The sequence below is a fragment of the Erpetoichthys calabaricus genome, chromosome 2 (genome assembly GCF_900747795.2).
Source record: "Erpetoichthys calabaricus chromosome 2, fErpCal1.3, whole genome shotgun sequence".
Taxonomy (NCBI): Eukaryota; Metazoa; Chordata; class Cladistia; order Polypteriformes; family Polypteridae; genus Erpetoichthys; species Erpetoichthys calabaricus.
This window is the reverse complement of record NC_041395.2, coordinates 176,022,721-176,044,126: the sequence shown is the minus strand read 5'-3', so window position 1 is coordinate 176,044,126 and position 21,406 is coordinate 176,022,721. Positions and strand designations below refer to the sequence as shown.

At 39.1% G+C, this 21,406-nt stretch overlaps 1 protein-coding gene across 2 annotated transcripts in view; it reads left to right on the top strand.

Moving 5' to 3' along the window:
• The first annotated feature begins 7,307 nt into the window (after nucleotides 1-7,307).
• atg4b (autophagy related 4B, cysteine peptidase) overlaps nucleotides 7,308-21,406 on the top strand; it is a 308,094-nt gene continuing 293,995 nt past the window's right edge. The window contains exon 1 of one of the 2 annotated variants that reach the window (XM_028794816.2): nucleotides 7,308-7,411. In XM_028794816.2, coding sequence (XP_028650649.1) covers nucleotides 7,402-7,411 — 10 coding nt within the window. In that variant the 5' untranslated portion in view covers nucleotides 7,308-7,401. The remainder of the gene's footprint in view (nucleotides 7,412-21,406) is intronic. The other variant, XM_051923643.1, reaches the window with a different exon arrangement.

The window sequence follows — 21,406 nt, the reverse complement described above, 5'->3', positions numbered from 1 at the left end:
TTTTATAATATATTTTCTGAAATTCTTTTTCTAAATTTGTTTTTGCAAGAAAGTGTTGCATTGAGAGAGAAATGGAGCATGCAAACCTGGATAAGAAGCCAGTCCATTACAGCACACAGTCAGTCACACATCGATATGCACATACTCTCTCTTTCATACACACACATACATTTACACTGCAATACTTTTATGATGCCAGTTAAGCTAACATGAGCACTTTTGGTATCACAGTGAACTTTTATTATCTGACTATTGTTTAACTGATGGAATATATGTTGCATGAATGCAGAACAACACAAGACAAAATTTGTTATAAATAATATTGGATATGCTTTCAGAATAGATATCATGCCTATTTATTCTAATTCACACCCCTATGACCTGGCATTAGGATGGGCATCTGGCTTTGAAAATGTCTGGTAAAAGTAGCAACTGGCCAGCCTTGGTAAGCACAAAAAATGGCAATTAAACAGAGCATTTATCCTGACTAGTATCTGCAAAAGCAAATTAAAAATCCATAGATTACATTCATTTTCATGCCTGCGTTTATCCTTACACAGTCATGGGCACCTAGAGCCTATTAGGCAAAAGTCAGAAACCAAACCTGGACAAGAAGTCGTTAAAAATGTAATAATTTTAAACTTAAGTGTTACCATTTCTAATTTTAAATCACTCATGTGGTGAGTAGGCACTCACAGACAGAATAACACAATGTTATCTGCATATTACATTTTAAAAATAATGTTGTTAACCTGGGGTGGCACAGTGGCGTGGTGGGTAGCGCTGCTGTCTCACAGTAAGGAGACCTGGGTTTGCTTCCCTGGTCCTCCCTGTGTGGAGTTTGCATGTTCTTCCTGTGTTTGCATGAGTTTCCTCTGGGTGCTCCGGTTTCCTCCCACAGTCCAAAGACATGCAGGTTAGGTGGATTGGGGATTCTAAATTGTCCCTAGTGTGTGCTTGGTGTGTGTGTGTGTACTGCGGTGGGTTGGCGCCCTGCCCAGGATTGGTTCCTGCCTTGCGCCATGTGCTGGCTGGGATTGGCTCCAGCAGACCCCCATGACCCGGTGTTCGGATTCAGCGGGTTGGAAAATGGATGTTGTTAACCTGTTGTCCTGTTGCAGATATACTAAAATACAATAAATATGGTAGCATGTAATTAAGTCATAAGTAAATTTTAAACATCTTAATAGTCAGTCTATTTGGCTTTAAATATAATCTAGGAAAACAGCTTTTACTGACTTGTGTCAAGATTATATTTTGCTTGTCGGAGACATTACTGAGGTATCTTCCTCATGCCTCCATGACAAGAAACATTAAGGTACTAGTCACTTATTATATGTGAAAATTTAACACATGCATAATCATTGACGGCGGGCACGGTGGCGCAGTGGGGTAGCGCTGCTGCCTTGCGTTGGGACACCTGGGGACCTGGGTTCGATTCCCGGGTCCTCCCTGCTTGAGTTTGGCATGTTCTCCCCAGTGTCGCGTGGGTTTCCTCCGGGCGCTCCGGTTTCCTCCCACAGTCCTAAGACATGCAGGGTAGGTGGATTGGCGATTCTAATTGGCCCTAGTGTGTGCTTGGTGTGTGGTGTGTTTGTGTGTGTCCTGCGGTGGGTTGGCACCCTACCGGGATTGGTTCCTGCTTGTGCCCGTGTTGGCTGGAATTGGCTCCAGCAGGACCCCCTGAACATGTGTTCGTATTCAGCGGGTTGGAAAATGGATGGACTACTTCACTAAAAAGAAAATAAAATTTAGTTCAAACACATGATATTGTGAACTGCCGTTTTGTGGAAGAAAAATCATGTGATGTTGCAGTATGATTAATGTTCCAACATTTTCCTTTTACATTTATTCATATATATATATATATATTACTCATATATGTTCAATTTAATTTTGTGTATACTGTAATACCATCTGCATCTAAATAATAATGTTATAAAATATCTACATTTAACATTCTGACCATATAACTGCAGAAAGATACTCTTTTGTTGGATCAGAATGCTGAAGATTGAATGAGTCTCTGAAGCACGTAGAGGCAGAGTTTGAGAGAGTGAGTACCACAAATGCAGTGAGACATTAGACAAGCATATCCTGAACATCTTGGATTTCTCAGAAATTAATACAGAGACAGAAGAGGGCAGACATACAGGTATTCTGTGGTATTTGACATTAGTAACAGCACTCTGAATGTAATCTTAATCTCATCTAGCCAACTTAACTACCCAATGAATAACTCAGTACTGAAAATATCAATTAATGAGATATTCTGAAATATCTATAGATGACAGACAGATAGATACATTTTAATATTGTCCAATGGCTCATAATGTGTGGGTGACACTGTTTAGACTTTAAATTAAATTTGTTTCTGATAGGCAGTTTGCCTCCCCACCCCACCCCACCCCGGAGGAAAGTTGGCATGATATTTTATCCCATTATTTTAAATTATTACAATAAACATATACTTCATTCTAACATTTTTACATTTCCTACACTTAAAAAGAATTATAAAGTATCACAGTATTACACAATAATTCATGAATCATGTACTGTCCTTGAAGGATGATCTTTTCGCATTTTTATTTTTTCTTCTCCATTCCCCAGCCAACTATCCAACTTTAATGAATCAAAAAAAGATAGATTATGCCATAAAACATACAAAGTGTTAAGCATCATTAAAGAGGTGATCAAGGATTTCATATATATTTTGCCTTACTATGGAAGGGGACTGAGATTGGGAGTGAATTCATATTAATGCCATGCTGTCCGTCACAGATGTACAACAGAGTCTCAAAAAGTATTCAGACTCCTTCACTTTCTGTACTTTATTGTGCTGTATAATTTTAAATGAACAAATTTGCCATTTTTGCCCATCAATCTACACTCAATTACCCATAATCACAAAGTAAAAACATATTTTCAGGCAGGTGTGTAGACCGTGATATTAATAATATTCAGACCATTAATTCAGCACTTTGTAGAAGTTCTCTTGGCAGATGCAATTACAGCTTCGAGTCTTTTTGGGAAAGTCTCTACAAGTTTTGCACACATGGATTTAGACAGTTTATCCCATTCTTCCTGGCAGATCCTCTCAAACTCTGTTAGCATGGGAAGTGTCTGTGAACAGCCATCTTTAGGTTTCTCCAAGGATAGTCTATGGGGTTTAAGCTTTGGCTGGGCTACTCAAGGACAGTTAGAGGCTTGTCCCAAAGCCACTTTAGCATTGTCTTGGCAGTATGCTTCTATTACTGTAGTGCTCAAAGGTGAACTGTTGTCCCACTTTGAAGTAGGTTTTCTTCAAGAATCTCTCCGTATTTAGCTGCATTCATCATTTCCTAAATTCTGGTCAGTCTTCCCTGTCCCTGCCATTGACAATGATAATGCTGGCACTACTATGCTTCTCCATAGGGATGATATTGGACAGGTGATAAGCAGTGCATGGTTTTTGTCAGACATTGTGCTTGGAGCTCTGTCCAATTTTTGTCTTATCACACCTGAGAATCCTTTTCCTCAGGACCTCAAAGTCATTTAAATCCCATTTGACAAACTATTACTCAAGAGTGGCTTCTATCTAGTAACTCCATTATGAACGTCTGACTGATAGAGTGCTGCTAAGTTGTTTGTCATTCTGGAAGGTTCTCTCATCTCAGTAGAGGACTTCTCAAGCTCTATTAGAGTGACCAGTGGGTTTTTGGCCACCTCCCTGTACAAGGCACTTCATGGCCGGTTACTCAGTTTGGTTGAATTGCCAACTCTTGAAAGAGTCCTGTTGATTTCATAACTTCATTCATTTCACAACTACTGAGGCCACTGTAATACCGGGAACACTCCACGCTTAAAAGATGGTTTTATACCCTTGCCCTTATCAATGCCTTACCACAGTTTTATCACAGCAGTCTATAGAGAGTTCATTGGACCTCATTGTTAGGTTTTTATCCTGATATGCAGTGTGAATTGAAGATCTTATATACACTGGTGTGTGCCTTTCTAAACAATATCCAATCAAGTCCAAGTTCTAGACACACCTCAAAGATAATTAAAGCAAACAGAATGCAATCTGAAGTGCCACAGCAAAGTGTCTGAATACTTAATATGAAAGAGAGATTTCAGTTTTTGTTTTTTATTAAATTTGCAAGCCTTTCTGTTTTTACTTTGCCATTATGTATTATTGAGTGTAGACTGAAGGGTAAAATGGAAAATTTACCAATTTAAAATTAGATCTACAATACAATGAAGTGTGCAGAAAGTGAAGGGGTTTAAATATCTTTTGAATCCATATATACAGTGCACTTCAGTTTACAAGACGCATTTGCATACCATATATAGCATGGTTATATCAAAATAGAAAATAATATGCAGAAAAAATTAGAAAAAAAACAAACAGCATATACAGCACTTCAATGGTTAGTGGAATTACCTCACAAATCCAGTGTCCTGGATTCAGTTCCCTCCTTTGTCACCCTTCATGTGTAGTTTAAACATTCTATTCATATCTGATGGTTTTTCCTCTACGCACTAGATGTGTGTGTCAAGGAAAGCCCAATTAAAACCTGGCTAATTGGAATAGGTGTAAGTGTCTGCAATGAACTAGCAGGTTGATTTTTACTTTGCTCCAAATATTGGGAGAAGACACTCAGGAGACAGGCAGTGTGGCATAGTGGTTAAGTGATTTGGATATGAAACATATAAGGTTGTGGGTTCAAGTCTAGCTACTGACATGTTGTGACCACGAACAAGTCACTTCACCTACCTGTACTCCAATTGGAAAACCATAAGAAATTTAACTAATTATATCTCATATATTATACATCACCTTGAATAAAAGTGCCAGCCAAAAAATAACAAAATTCATGAACCAATAGAAATGTTGGGATGATGAATGAATGCATTCTTAACATACTATAATATATTAATAACAAAGAGGCAAAGAAGAAATGTAAACAGCACACAATTAAAACAATTTTGTCTTGAAAAATCTTCAAGATTTTAACATAATTGTTCTTTTTGTACTGGCTTAATTTGGCCAGCTTATATTTCATCCATCCATCCATTATCCAACCCGCTATATCCTAACTACAGGGTCACGGGGGTCTGCTGGAGCCAATCCCAGCCAGCACAGGGCGCAAGGCAGGAAACAAACCCCGGGCAGGGTGCCAGCCCACCGCAGGGCACACACACATACACACTCACCAAGCACACACTAGGGACAATTTAGAATCGCCATTGCACCTAACCTGCATGTCTTTGGACTGTGGGAGGAAACCGGAGCACCCATAGGAAACCCACGCAGACACGGGGAGAACATGCAAACTCCACACAGGGAGGACCCAGGAAGCGAACAGCTTATATTTTTCATTTATAAAACAAAAAAAAAAAAAAAGAAATAGTCTTCTGAAAATTCTAAAAAGCATAACCTATTTACAGTCACTGCACAATGGTTTGAAGCCCTTTCAAATAACAGAGGTGTACTAATGCCCCCTACCTACTGTATGTCTTTTTACTGTTCATCTGCTCCAGCAGTGTTTGGACTATTTGCCTAGCAGCAAGCAACTGGGCTGAGATGACATATAAATGCTACAATCCACAGATTGATTTCTGATTTATCTTGGGTTTCACTAAGACTGAATCATATTAAATCCAATGAACAACACTGTCATGCCAAAGTGAATATACGGTATTGCCAATTATTATTACTTACTGAAGCCAACATTCATCCCATTCAATATGCCATCTGATACAGTAAATATTTGGTTTCTGACACATCCAATATGCACTTGGGCACATTATCAGTGATATTACCTTGGGCCAATGGGTCTTTCGAACATCAGACACCCTCTCCCAGGTGACCCAGCCAGGAGTAATCAGCTCCCAGATTGTGCTCAAGTAGCTTGTGTTCACAGCTCACTCCTTTTAATCCACAGTCACTTCAAGGCCTTCCCTGCTGTTTCTGTGGTGTTCCTGCTGGCTTTCTTCTTGTGAATACCTACAATGGCTAGGAGATTGTAGGCCTTGCACAAGGATTTAACTGTAACCTCTACCTCTGTAAGCTTTATTGGTCACATTATGCTCTCCACTACCGTCTGCAGCACTCCTCCACCAAGTCTCCACGCTTGGCTCCTTTGCTCTAATTATTGTTCGCTTCCATCCTCTCCTCACAGGGAACCATTTGCTCTAGCATTACAACCTTTTTTGTTGATTCTGAAAAAAGAATGAAAGAATTCACTAAATCAATATAGGTGAAACAATATTTCAAAAATGTCTTTCCTTAACTTCTGCTCATCATGATGTCCTGTCAACCTCTAATCTGTACTTGTCCCACCTGCTTCTTATGAGGTGCTGGTTTTCTGTTTGAAAATACATTACCACTTCAATTAATATACAGGTAACTGCTTAGAAATAATAGTGATGGAATAAAACAGTTTTTAGCTTCTATATTGTATATTTAATTACTTATGCTTTACGAGTTGTAAACTTGTTGCCCCTTTATTTTCTACTATTCAGACTTAAATAAAAAATTGCTTTTCAGCTGTGAAAATCTGACTGATTTCAGAATTTGTTATAACAATTTTTAGCCATTATGAAGTTACATCTGCAAGTCTAATTGCCAAGGTGCTCCATAACAAACATAAACTGTCTTTCCCTGTAAATGACCTTAATACATTTGCAGCACAGGCTGGTTACTTGACTTGCTCAGGGTCACATATGAATTAGTGGACAGAATATGTATATCTATGGTTTTCAAGCCAGTTTTTTGGTAATAGGGCAACAAAGCCTGCCATTTTGATGATTAAAGCTATAAAGATTTGCTAAAAAGTTTAGATTATTGTATAGTATAAGAGGGCAGCATATTGGCAAAGTGGTAGCACTGTTGCCCTGTGACAAGGCGACTGGGTTTCACGTCCCAAGTGCTCCCTGCATGGAATTTGCTCTAAATTTCTGTCATTATTATAAAAATGTTGATTGAATAAAACACTAGCGTAAGTTATGTATTGAGATAAAGGATTATAGTAAATCAACATAAAGACATTTTCAATATTTTCAGTTACACTCGTTGTTGATTACTATTATCTATTCAAAGTTCCTCACGTTTCTGGCCGACGCCCGGTATACGTAGTCCAGCCATCCACGCTGGCAGCACGGACAGCTGACTGTCTGCCTAGCCACAGCCCCTCCTTCTAGCAAAGTAACACTGGAAAGGGGCGGGCGAAATCGACGCTAATATTGTTTTTGATTGGCTTGCTTTCTAATGCCCCGCCTCCTCTAGTTACAGCTGCTGACTTACAGTAGTAGGGGTCCAATAATACTGGTCGCGTTCATTACCTCCGATTTCAATTTCCATTGGTTGTTTGCCTCCACGTGACATCAGCTGACAAGTTAGGGTGAGACACTGACGGGATGGATGCAGGTAGGTAGAATAAGGAGAATTCTAACAATGTAGTCAGAGATTGTTTTTCATCGTTTATTCGTGAAAAAATCGCTTCGACAGGGCTTTTAGTGAGTTTCTGATCAGCAGTACTCTGCTTTTCCGGTGTCATCGAGGCCCACATCGCCGCGTTTGCACTGGAATTGTTTTTGTAATTTGGATTGCTGGTATTTTCTTTTGATTTAACTTGCTGTGTAACGTTTTGTAAAGCGTAAGATGAGTCAGCTGCTAGATGGGACGGCTGCTGTCCTTGACACTTTTAAGAGGTTTCTCCTGGTTCTTTTATGTTGTGTGCAAGGTGACTAACCTCAAATGAGACAGTAAAAATAAATCAACGAACGATGAGATCTGGAAATTGCTGGCATATACCTTACTCCTATGTATGCGGTGCGTCTTATTTTGTTAGTTCCTGTCAGAGCTAGTTGTAGAGCTGTTAAGCAAATTTAAGTTTTTCAAAAATACGTTCACCCCTTTTCTGCCATGAAAACGGGTCCTGATGCATATAATGAGGTCCTACTTAATCGATTATTTGTTTTGGAGGAAGCTGAATCCTATTCTGACAGACACGTATTTTGTCACTAATAAAATAGACTCGCCCACAAGACGCGTTTGACAGTGTACGCTGTTACAAAACTGAATTATGAACAGTAACCTCACATATTTATAAAGATCGGTAACCATTTAAAAGGTATACAGTAAAGACCGTATTAATTATGGAATGGGTTGAAGTCTTTTTAAAAAGTTTTCATAGTAAATGAATATTTCAGTTCCCATTTTTATTCTTGGAGATACATACATTACAATGTTACTAATTAAATCAAATATGCACAGATCTCTTCTTGTCCTTTTTGAAATAAGTCAAATGCATTACCATAGCCTAAATAAATAATGTATATTTGAGTTTAAAAAAGATTGAGATTTGAAGGCTTTTATGAAAAATCTATATCTTGAAGACACATTTTTCACAACACGTCTATTTTTAGCTGTAATTTGAATTCCAGACTCCTATCAATATCGGACTTTCTGGCCACCATAGCAATAAAACCATCTATTTTTTGTCACACTCAATACCGAATATAGGTGCTGGTGCAAGTTTCCATATCAAATGAATTGATGAAAATCAATATATATAGTCCCCTCCACAGTATTTGCCACCCGTGGTAAATATGAGTAAAAGAGGTTATAAAAATTTCACACTGAAAAAAAATGTCAGCAATCCAACCTTTAATCGAACTAAATTTATTCTGAGGAAAAAATACATCCTTATCAATAAATAATTATTTTTAACAAAACCATTTGTGCCACAGTAATCTGCATTTAATACTTTGTACATCCTTCCTTTGCCAATAAAACCACACCGAGTCTTGGATGAAGACTATAGAACAGGGAATCAGAGAACATTACTTTTTACAGAAACTCTCCATATCACCCTGAGTAATAGGGTCTCTCTTGTTCACTCTCCTCTTTAGCCCAGCCTGCTGGTGTTTAATGGGTTTTAAGTCCAGGAGCTGAGATGGCCATGGCAGAAGCTTGAGTTTGTATTTTTGTGTTGATTTGAACATACAGTTGTGCTTGAAAGTTTGTAAACCCTTTAGAATTTTCTATATTTCTGCATAAATATGACCTAAAACGTCATCAGATTTTCACTCAAGTCCTAAAAGTAGATTGAGAAACCAGTTAAACAAATGAGACAAAAATATTATACTTGGTCATTTATTTATTAAGGAAAATGATCAAATATTACATATTTGTGAGTGGCAAAAGTATGTGAACCTTTGCTTTCAGTATCTGGTGTGACCCCCCCTTTGCAGCAATAACTGCAACTAAACGTTTCCAGTAACTGTTGATCAGTCCTGCACACCGGCTTGGAGGAATTTTAGCCCATTCCTCCGTACAGAACAGCTTCAACTCTGGGATGTTGGTGGGATTCCTCACATTAACTGCTCGCTTCAGGTCCTTCCACAACAATTCCATTGGATTAAGGTCAGGACTTTGACTTGGCCATTCCAAAACATTAACTTTATTCTTCTTTAACCATTCTTTGGTAGAACGACTTGTGTGCTTAGGGTTGTTGTCTTGCAGCATGACCCACCTTCTCTTGAGATTCAGTTCATGGACAGATGTCCTGACATTTTCCTTTAGAATTCTCTGATATAATTCAGAATTCATTGTTCCATCAATGAAGGCAAGCCATCCTGGCCCAGATGCAGCAAAACAGGCCCAAACCATGATACTACCACCACCATGTTTCACGGATGGGATAAGGTTCTTATGCTGGAATGCAGTGTTTTCCTTTCTCCAAACATAACGCTTTTCATTTAAACCAAAAAGTTCTATTTTGGTCTCATCCGTCCACAAAACATTCTTCCAGTAGCCTTCTGGTTTGTCAATGTGATCTTTAGCAAACTGCAGACGAGCAGCAGTGTTTTTTTTGGAGAGCAGTGGATTTCTCCTTGCAACCCTGCCATGCACACCATTGTTATTCAGTGTTCTCCTAATGGTGGACTCATGAACATGAACATTAGCCAATGTGAGAGAGGCCTTCAGTTGCTTAGAAGTTACCCTGGGGTTCTTTGTGACCTCGCCGACTGTTACACTCCTTGCTCTTGAAGTGATCTTTGTTGGTCGACCTCTCCTGGGAAGGGTAACAATGGTCTTGAATTTCCTCCATTTGTACACAATCTGTCTGACTGTGGATTGGTGGAGTCCAAACTCTTTAGAGATGGTTTTGTAACCTTTTCCAGCCTGATGAGCATCAACAACTCTTTTTCTGAGGTCCTCAGAAATCTCCTTTGTTCGTGCCATGATACACTTCACAAACATGTGTTGTGAAGGGCAGACTTTGATAGATCCCTGTTCTTATAATAACACAGGGTGCCCACTCACACCTGATTGTCATCCCATTGATTGAAAACACCTGACTCTAATTTCACCTTCAAACTAACTGCTAATCTTAGAGGTTCACATACTTTTGCCACTCACAAATATGTAATATTCGATCATTTTCCTCAATAAATAAATGACCAAGTATAATATTTTTGTCTCATTTGTTTAACTGGTTTCTCTTTATCTACCTTTAGGACTTGGGTGAAAATCTGATGATGTCCATCCATCCATCCATTTTCCAACCCGTTGAATCCTCACTACAGGGTCACGGGGGTCTGCTGGAGCCAATCCCAGCCAACACAGGGCACAAGGCAGGAACCAATCCTGGGCAGGGTGCCAACCCACTGCAGGACACACACAAACACACCCACACACCAAGCACACACTAGGGCCAATTTAGAATCGCCAATCCACCTAACCTGCATGTCTTTGGACTGTGGGAGGAAACCGGAGCGCCCGGAGGAAACCCACGCAGACTTGGGGAGAACATGCAAACTCCACGCAGGAAGGACCCGGGAAGCGAACCCGGGTCTCCTAACCGCGAGGCAGCAGCGCTACCACTGTGCCACCGTGCCGCGTTTTAGGTCATATTTATGTAGAAATATAGAAAATTCTAAAGGGTTCACAAACTTTCAAGCACAACTGTATTTCTGGATCATTTTCTAGCTGGAAGATTTAACAACATCACAGTTTTTGTTTCTTGGCAGAGGCAGGCTTTTTTAAATTTAAAATCTTTTGGTGTTTAATGGAGTCCATGATGCCATGCACCCTAAGAAGGTTACACAGGGCTTTTGGAAGAAAAACAGTCCCATAGCATCACAGAGCATCCACCCTACTTGAAAGTGGGAGTCAAGTTCATTTTTCAGCAAAGCCCATTTTGAGTGTTTGTTGCCAAAAAGCTCAGTTTTTGTTTCATCTGACCATAGAACACTGTTCCAATCAGAGTTCCAGTAGCATTTAGCAAACTGGTGCTGACATTTGTGGTTAAATGATAGGAAAGTCTTTTTCTGTGGCATGCTCTCCAAATAATCTGTTGGCATGGCATGTAATTTTACAGACTTGGTAACCCCAATATGCTACTACTTTGTGTATTTCTCCACTAGTAATCCTTGGGAATTTTTTTATCCTCTCTTACAATCTTGATCACTGTACTTGAGGGCAGAATAAACTTGGGTCCTCTTCCAGGCAAGCTGGTAACAGTTATAGTTCATATGAACTTGATAATTATTACCCTTACTGTAGATATGAGCATTTTCAGGTGAGGAGCTATTTTTCATAGCCATTCCTTGACTTATGAATGTCCTCTCATTAGAATTGTGTGTTTTCTTATTATCTTACCCATGTTGATGAATGAATAAATGAATTTGGCCTCTGTGCCACCTCATATTTATACCCCAGTGAAACAAGAAGTCATGGATTACTACAGATTCTGATTAACTTAAACTAAAATATTGATGAAAACAATTCTTGAGTTACACAATGAAATGTACATAATGAAATAAGAATGACTTGTATGCGCTAAACTGTGCTATGACAGTGTCTAAAAGCCCAAGTTAATTTTCAAGCCTTTAAAACAGAGCTGTCAAATGCTTATCTCAGATATAACAAATATTTTCTTCATCAGAAGACACTGAGATGTCATTGACAACACATGTTAATGCTACTTCTCTACTTTGTGAGAAATACTTACTGAAACCTCTCAGGTAAGTTGTAACAAACGTCAGACTGAAGCTATGTTCCGAAATTTTCTTGTACTTTAAGAAAAAAAGGAACATTTGATATAGGTCTGTTTCATTAAGCATTCTTGAGTCTGGCTGTGAATTTTTGCTTTACGCCCTCCCCCATCATAACTTATCGTCTTTGGGAAGGGAGCGAAAGCTTTAGATTTGTCAAAATTTCAATCTCCTGTTTTCAACGGATCTCAACGTTTTAGGGTCCTATGATGCTGTAAACATCGATATCTTGATGATGGGTATGTGTCTGTCTGTCTGTGTGTCACAAAGCTAAAACAGCTGGATGGGAAAAAAAAAGCATACTTGAAACTTATTTGTGTTATGAGATGACGATGTGCTGATTAGTTTTTGCACCAAATCATGCAAGAGAAAGAGGCAATTAATTATGCATTCTTCTGATCATTTGCTATTGTAATGACCTATGTTATGATCAGAAAGATCAGCATCAGAGCAGTAAATAATTACTGAAATATTATAGAATAGTTCGGGTAACTTGGTTCCTAGGGCGCAAAGCCTACTGACGCTGATGTCTGAATTTTTGTTTTTGCAAAAATAACACTTCTAATACATAAGGAACTTTTCTATTGATAAAATTTTATTGATAATGTTAAGAGCCAATGCAGAGGTGAGGCAACATTTTAGGGCTAAGGTCATTTCTACTTGCTGCATTTGTTTTTCTAATATTCAAGACTAATGCTGAGGGGATGGACAGTGTTCTTAGTATTTTCTACCTTGCCCGTCAAATGAAAGAAGGACTTGTGGAAGTTAAAAAGTTTTTTGCTTTAATCTCTGATTGTATTCATAAAGGCAAGAACAGGTCACATATAATTAATTATGAATAAGTTTTGCCATGTTATGTTTGATTGAAAAATTGTGGAGTATACTTGAAAATTAATCCATATTACTAACCGAGAATGCTAAACCGGATGATGGACGCAGGCACATCCGGCAATGGGCCGTAGCTGCAAAAAGACGTACTGCGCAGGCGCAAAAAGTGTCCGCGAGGGTCGGCTGAGGAGCCGAGAAAGGCGGATAGAAGAGGGCGAGAGAGGCGGATGAGGGGCCGCGAGAGGTGGACAAGACCACAGAAAAAAGGAGTGAGCACAGGAAAAATTGAGAAATGAGGCGCAAAGAGCACCGAAAAAAGGAAACGGCACATAAAAAAGTATTCAAACGCAAGCAAAGCACGAAACACATTGCACACGAAACTAGACCCAAAAAAAAAAAAAAAAAAAAAAGAGTCTCGCGCACAATAGCAAGGCACCCCCCCCCTACAGGCACCGGACGGGACACACACCAAGAGGGGGATTCAACAAGCCCATGGAACACAAAAAAAAGAACACAAAACCTCCCCACAGACCCTACAAGCAAGGGACGGGACACACACAAAGAGGGGGATTCAACAAGACACAGGAACACAAAAAGAAAGAAGACGCTCGCGTGACAACAATCCTCAACCCCCCCCCCCCCACACACACACACACACACACACATACATCCATAAGAAGTGACACCCAAAGCCACATATTCTAAAGTGAACATCAACACCTTCACACTAGACAGCATAGGTGTCAGCATTGGTGGATCTCCTTACAATAAAGCACTATTAACCGTTCAACTGCAGAAAAAGAAACATATTAACAGTGACTGCGATCCTTCTTATTACTTATCCATATTTCGCATGCTGAGAAAGAAACAAGTCATGAATACACGGTCACGGGTACAAAACGAAAAGGAAAGGATAACAGGAACAAACACACAAAAACGAAAGAAACAACAAAATAGACGGCTATGCAGCATAGGTGGATCTCATTACAATAAGGCACTATTAACCGTTCAACCGCAGAAAAGGCTCCATATTAACAGTGAGTGCAATTCTCCTTATTACTTATCCATATTTCTAAAAGAAAAAATGTCTCGACTCCAAAAACGCAAAGCTCAACTAAAGCTTCTAACTAACGATGTACCTAAAAGTAAAAACTTTATGAACTGCATTAGATCCTACAATGGTTCATTTGCTTTTGCATATACCGGAGTAAATATCAGGCCACCAAAAGACAATGGCCCATACTACTTTCGCATATGTGCACAAATACTGCATCGCATTGGAACAGTGCACCCTGAAACAAATCAACAACGCAAATATGCACAAATCTACATCCTAGATCCACATGACGCAAACTATCAATCAAAGTGCTGCATCGCAACAGGCACGGATTCAAAACGAAACACCTCCCGTCTCAGACATACGTTAATGGCAGCGAAGGCTACAACGGGCTTCTCACACAGCACAGGCAAATCGATTACAGCTCCAAAAACAACACGTCCCAAATACTACACATGCAACAACGCGCCTCTCAAACGGCACAAGAAAAACATACACCAGTAAAATTCATTCGGATTAATGAATGTCATTTGCAATCATTGTCATTCAGTTCACTTCCCTGAAGAAACAACTGGAAATACAAGTTATACATTTACACGTTGTTGTCAAAAGGGTCAAATTAGACTGCCTTCTTTACATTCATATACTGAATATCTACAGAGGCTTATAACTGACGATGTACCTGAAAGTGAAATCTTTATCAACTACATTAGATCCTACAAATCGGTATCCACTATGAACATTAACGGTGGCACTGCACATGACATCCGTCTTGAAAAAATGTTGTTTATTGATGAATGTTCAATGGCATGAAGTCACTTACTCAACACCATTCATAAACTTCTACAAAACGTTTATGAATAATAATATTCGATTTGAAGGAAAGGTACTTTTATGAGGAGGAGATTTTAGACAGTGATTAGCTATTCTTCCAGATGCATGCACTCAGCTATTGTTCAGTGCACCTTAAAATATGCAGACAATTGGCATTGCTTTCAAAAGATACAGTTAGTAAAAAGATACGATGTCCAGAACCAGATCATAACAATTGCTTATTACAACTGAGAGATGGTACACTCACCAATACAGCTGGACTTCAGGCACATATTATTACAATTCCTCAAGCCTTTATCTGCGACAACTTAGTTACAGAGACATTTCGAACAGCAATCTCATTAGACCAAATGCCCCTTTTAACACAACGCACTATATTATGTCCAAAAAAATATTAATATGGAAAACATTAATACCCCAAGTCATTCCATACTTCCTGGAGAGACACAACTCTTTCTAAGCTCTGACAAACTTGACTCTGATCACAACAATAACCATCTTAAATGACCTTACAAGTTCTGAGCTGGAATTACCCTTTTACACTTAAACGGCGTTGTACAAAGAAATTTTCAAATAAACCTTTACACCAGGGGTGTGCAAAGTCATTCCTGGAGGGCCGCAGTGGCCGCGTGTTTTTGTTCCAACCCAGTTGTTTAATTAGAAAACAATCCTTGCCAATAATTACATTTCATGGCTTGTTAGTGCTTTAACTCTGCTGTGTCAAGTCATTCTCAAATCTTAGATTTTTTTTTACCATTCTAAGGATATCATCCAAATATTTTGAAGTGTAAAACGGATGGGTAATTCTCAATCCTTCACTTTTTCTCTTCTCTTTCCTTCCAAGTATTTAATTAAACCAAATAGTGCACGATAAATACACACAGGCGTAAAGGGTAACAAGCAAAATGGATAACTGCTGGTTTCTTTTGTCATTTGCATCTTATTGCTAATAAGGAGCAATTAAAAACCAAGAATGCAGCTGTTTAAGACTAAAATAAGCAATAAGGGTTCAAAATCTTAATGAGGAAGATAACTAAAATGAAGCAGAAGTGTTTCTAGAGCAATTAGTGCTTCTTATTAAGCAATTGGGTTGGAACAAAAACCTGCAGCCACTGCGGCCCTCCAGGAATGACTTTGCACACCCCTGCTTTACACTGTGCCACACACTTTATTGTTTGCTTTCTATTTGCATCATCTACACCGTCACACTATTCTATATCTCATTCATACATCACGCTCTTTGTCATTCCCAACACCAGGGGTTGGCGAGCGAAGCGAGCAGGGGGCGGAGCCCCCTAGTATTCCAGAACTTAGTTAATATATTTTGGACATGTGAAATTATTACCATATTTTTTTTTTTTTTTATCCCCAGTACACATTTGATGCTACGAATTAATTTCATGCCCTTAAAATTTTACATTTTAAAAATGTAAGAATACTGGTAAACATGAGGATAGCATAATGATGCAGTGGGTAGCACTACTGCCTTATAGGTCTAGTGTACTGGGTTCAAATTTTTTTTTCTGCGAAAAGAGATCAGATCCAGGCCTTTAATGACTTCTTGGGCACAGCCATCAGCAGTGTGTCTGTTTGTGGAGGGAGTGTTGACCTTGTTGAGAGGTTTACTTACTTACCTTGGCAGCGACATTCATGTCTCTTGTGACTCTTCATATGAATTCAGTAGATGGATTGGGAGAGCATGGGGGGGTCATGAGGTCGCTGGAAAGGGGTGTGTGGCACTCCCGATATCTATGCAAAAAGACGAAGGTCCAAGTCTTTAGAGTCCTGGTGCTTCCTCTCTTGCTATATATATGGTTGCAAGACATAGACTCTATCCAGTGACCTGAGACGAAGACTGGACTCCTTTCATATTGTGTCTCTTCGTAGAATGCTTGGGTACGTTGGTTTGACTTTGTGTCGAATGAGCGGTTGCTCATGGAGTCCTGAATGAGGCACATTACCTGCATTGTGAGGGGGCGTCAGTTACGGTACTACAGCCATGTGGCGCATTTCCCAGAGGGTGTTCCAGCTTGTAAGATCCTCATTGTTGGGGACCCGAGTGGCTGGACCTGGCTGCAACAGATAGAGGGTCATTTCCGGAGGGTGGGACTGGACCGCGTGTCTGCCTGGGTGGTTGCAAACCAGGATCCCGAGTTGTTTTGTCATGTAGTGGGTGTGGCAACGCACTGTACCAGTGCATGCTCCCCAACTTGACTTGACTTGACTTGTCTGCGTGCTTTTTTTCCCTTGGCTTTCTGCTCAAAGATGTGCTGGTTATTTTGATTATTACTTCCAAATTGTGGATGTATCAATGAGTGGACCCTCTAAAGGCTGTTTCCTGCCTTATGCCCAGTGTTGCTGGAGGAGGCTCTCTAACTCTCTACAACGCTGTATTAGATTAAGTAGTTCTAAGAATAGAATGTTAAGACAAATGTGAGGCCATTCAGCCCGTCATGCTTGTTTGGTTAGGCAGTAACTAAGTAGTTTCCATATACTTTTTCAGAGACATTTTCAAAGTTGTCAAGGTTTCCACTTCTGCTACAAATGTCTACAATACCAGTATGCATGGTAGCAATTATTATCATAAAGCTGACACTAGTGAAACAGAAGTCTCTGTTACACATGGAAGAGTTAGAAAAAAATATATATTGCACCCATTCATACTTAACTAAGAAATAATAAGGAAATATTTTATGTCCTACTTCTTTGCAATGAAATCTGATCTATTACAGCTTTATAAATTTAATTTAAGGATAAAGTCTATTTTAAAAGGACTGTCCCTATATTTTTTTCTGCCTGTGGCAAAACAGCACCTTGGTTGATTTTGTGTCTTTATCCCCAAGGAGGGAGAGATAGTTGTCTGCATAGGACACTCATTGAGAAATGTATTAACTGATGGGTTGCAGGAAGATTACACCTGATTGTAATTGCAAAGCATTGAATATAGATTTTTCTTTTCTGTTTGTCTGTTGAACAATCTTTAATTCTGCCAGAGAAATATTAAGGAATCTACTTGTTACTATCTGCTGTTGATAAATTGCATAATTAAAAAAAATTTGTTTTGGCTATTTGAATTCTCTTTTACACTGTTAATTTTGTGAGTTTTCTGGTTATCACACTGTTGATTGCCATGTGCTAGTTAGCTTTTATGGGGAGCCTAGTCACCTTCAGTTATAACTTCGCAAAGCTTTCATGATTTCTGCTAATACTTGGCTTGCGTGAGTGTAGGAGCAAGAATGTAAATCTTAGTTCGCATGATCTAACTGTGCAGTTTTCATGCAGTCGTGTAAAGGACTCTACACAGTCATATCACACTGAGAAATCCTGCATTAACCGTCAGGCAAGAGTCGCCTTTAAATAATAATTATTTATTATTTATTATAATTATTGTGAATTTCCCATTGGGATTAATAAAGTATCTATCTATCTATCTATCTATCTATCTATCTATCTATCTATCTATCTATCTATCTATCTATCTATCTATCTATCTATCTATCTATCTATCTAATTAATCCAGATGCTATGTTATGTTTACTGCATAAAAAGGGATACAACAAACTTTTATTTCACAACAAACATTAAATTCAAAGTAAAATTTTAAGTTACCCTAAGTTCTTGTCTATAAGCCGGACTCATGTATTAGCCGGAGACCAAAAATCATACGAATTTTTAAAATAAAATCGTATCATAGATAAGCCGGACTCATGGATAAGCCGAACATACTATAACCTATAACTAATAGAAGGGAGGGAGGTCAGTGGTCTCACTCGCGCCCATTTAATTTCTTTAAGGGGGGAGAGAGTGTGAGATATTGCCGTCTCTCTCACTCCCCGCATGGCGCGGTTGGAGCGGCCGGAGCGCGTTCTTTCTGCTCTGGGCGTCGCCGAGTCAACACAAGCGCGTAGCGGTCATTTAAATTGTGATTTTATATGTAAGCATATTTAAATATATATCGCGGATTTCTGCGGACAATGGGTCTTTTAATTTCTGGTACATGCTTCCTCAGTTGGTTTTGCCCAGTTGATTTCATACAAAGGGACGCTATTGGCAGATGGCTGAGAAGCTAGATTGCTTACTTTTCTGTCAATCTTGCGCTGACTATCTGTGATCCTGAGTATGGGGATTGAGCAGGGGGCTGTTTGCACACCTAGACGATACAGACGCTCGTCTAAAAATGCTGAAAGATTATCTTCACGTTGCTATCTTTTGTAAAGCTGATTCCTGAAAAGACATGCGGCACAGTGCTTCGCATACTTAAAAGCTCGAAGGGCACGTATTGATTTTTGACTGAAAAACAAACTCTCCCTCTCCCTCTCTTTGTCTGCTCCTGACGGAGGGGGGTGTGAGCTGCCGCCTTCAACAGCTTTGTGCCGCGGTGCTTCGCATACTTAAAAGCCAAACAGACGTATTGATTTGTTTCTTCCTTTGAAGAGGAAGATATGTTTGCATTCTTTTAATTGTGAGACTGAACTGTCATCTGTTTTGTCATGGAGCACAGTTTAAACTTTTGAAAGAGACAAATGTTTGTTTGCAGTGTTTGAATAACGTTCCTGTCTCTCTACAACCTCCTGTGTTTCTGCGCAAATCTGTGACCCAAGCATGACAATATAAAAATAACCATATAAACATATGGTTTCTACTTCGCGGATATTCTTATTTCGCGGGTGGCTCTGGAACGCAACCCCCGCGATGGATGTATAAGCCGGACTTATGTATAAGCCGATATTCTATTTTTTCATTTTCACAACTTTTTTCCTTAGATAAGCCGCGGCTTATTGACAAGAACTTAGGGTAATTACATTTTTTTCTACATTTCAAAAATGTAGGTGTTAAAATGTATGCTTGTTTTAAAGAAAACTGGAAGAAACATCACTAATGGGTAATTACAGTAACTCTGTCTCAAGGATTATTTTTGGAGTATTTTTGAAACAGCTTTGTTCTCTGTAAATTTCTTTGTTTGATACTGAACAACATACAGATATAAAATAGTAATAATAGTATAAGGCAGCCTCTAAAGATTTTGGTATTTCTGTTTCTAAACTTTAGTTCATGCAACTGTGAAGAACTTGGACTTGTTGGGAAGAGGAATTCTGATTGAGGATTTATTCTAAATTACAAGTTGTCGTATAACTTTGGATATCCTATTTAAATATTCTGATAGTCAAAAGTTGGTACATTTCCAATTCCAATTATTTTCACCACAGGTACTACGACAAAAGTACCTAAGCTGAACACTAGGTAGTCCAGGATAATCTTGTGGAAGTTATTTATTCACAAGCATGCTATATATTGGTTTCCCACATGAAACTGTGCTCTAAAGTGAAGCATTTTTAAAAATTTACAAAAAAACTAGCTGCTCTTGCTTCCTATAATGGAGCTTATGGGTACCAGTGTCACATTATAAAGTAAAGCGTTACCAAATAAGTACATTTTTCAAGCCAAGAATGTTATTAAGTATTTATCTGCATGTTCAGATTCCACAAATATTGTAAAACAGTGTATTCATGTTGTTTTAAGAATTTAAAAAAGCAAATGGCCAACTGTTTTTCTGATGTTCAGCCATTTAAGAAGGAGACTGGCTTTGTGTTTGTGATGAAATAAGTAATAGGACCATGGTAGTAAAATAAAAAACAACGCATTTTGGGTTCTTTAGGTGCAAGTGCTGCTGCAAAGATGTATGGCCATAGGGTGATTAGTGAGGAGATGAGCTGATTACTTGTTAACATGCAGGCATGATCAACTGATCTGTTACAAATTGGCACTCCGTGGGTCATAATTAGGGCACTGCACCCATGGAAATATAAAGAGAACCTAAGGGAATCAAAAAGGGAGAAAGAAAAAGAGAAGAGATCAGAATTATTTATAGTAATCGAGAAGGAAGATCTAGATGGGGGGGAGGGTGGATCAGTTGGGAGCCAGTGTGGTTTGAGAGTGATGAAGCATTCGGGGAAGCCCCATGGAGGAGCACAGTGAGAGGTGCTTCTAGAACCAACCGGATCACTCCTGCTAACACCAGAGACCTGGAGTGATCGGGGCTAGGAATCCTATGGACACAGCGGTAGATGAAGGGAAGACTGAATTGGGCTTAGTGCGTCCTTGTTGTGGCCGATGAAAGATTAGAGATGGGTGAGAAGAGTGAGAGATGAGCAAGTTTACAGAGAGAGTAGCAATCAAAACAATTTTAAAGACCGATTCTAACTTTGATTTTACTCTTGATTTTATGGGATTATTTATCTATTGTAATTTTAACTTTCTCACCTGAGCACTGACCTTATTGGACCTACCCTATTGTTTTATGTCTTCGTCCATCTTGGTTCATTACTGTCTGATGTGATTTCAAGGAGGTAATGTCAGCTGCATGTCAACCTGAGCATCACAGTGCTTCACTTTGCCACCTTTGCTGTTTGTCTTCCTCAGTTGGCACCCTTTCAGTCGCAGGGGTGTGGATTCATCTCGGAAAGTCATTGCTAAATGCGTTTATTGACATTATAGAATGCTGATGCGTAGATGTGAATTGCAGTCTCTGTTCTGTAGACAACTAGACATTGAAAACTGAAAACTTCACATTTACTTTCATTTATATTCTATACTAGCTGTCCCCTGCGGCTCCACCCTCGTAGTAGTGAAACAGGACAG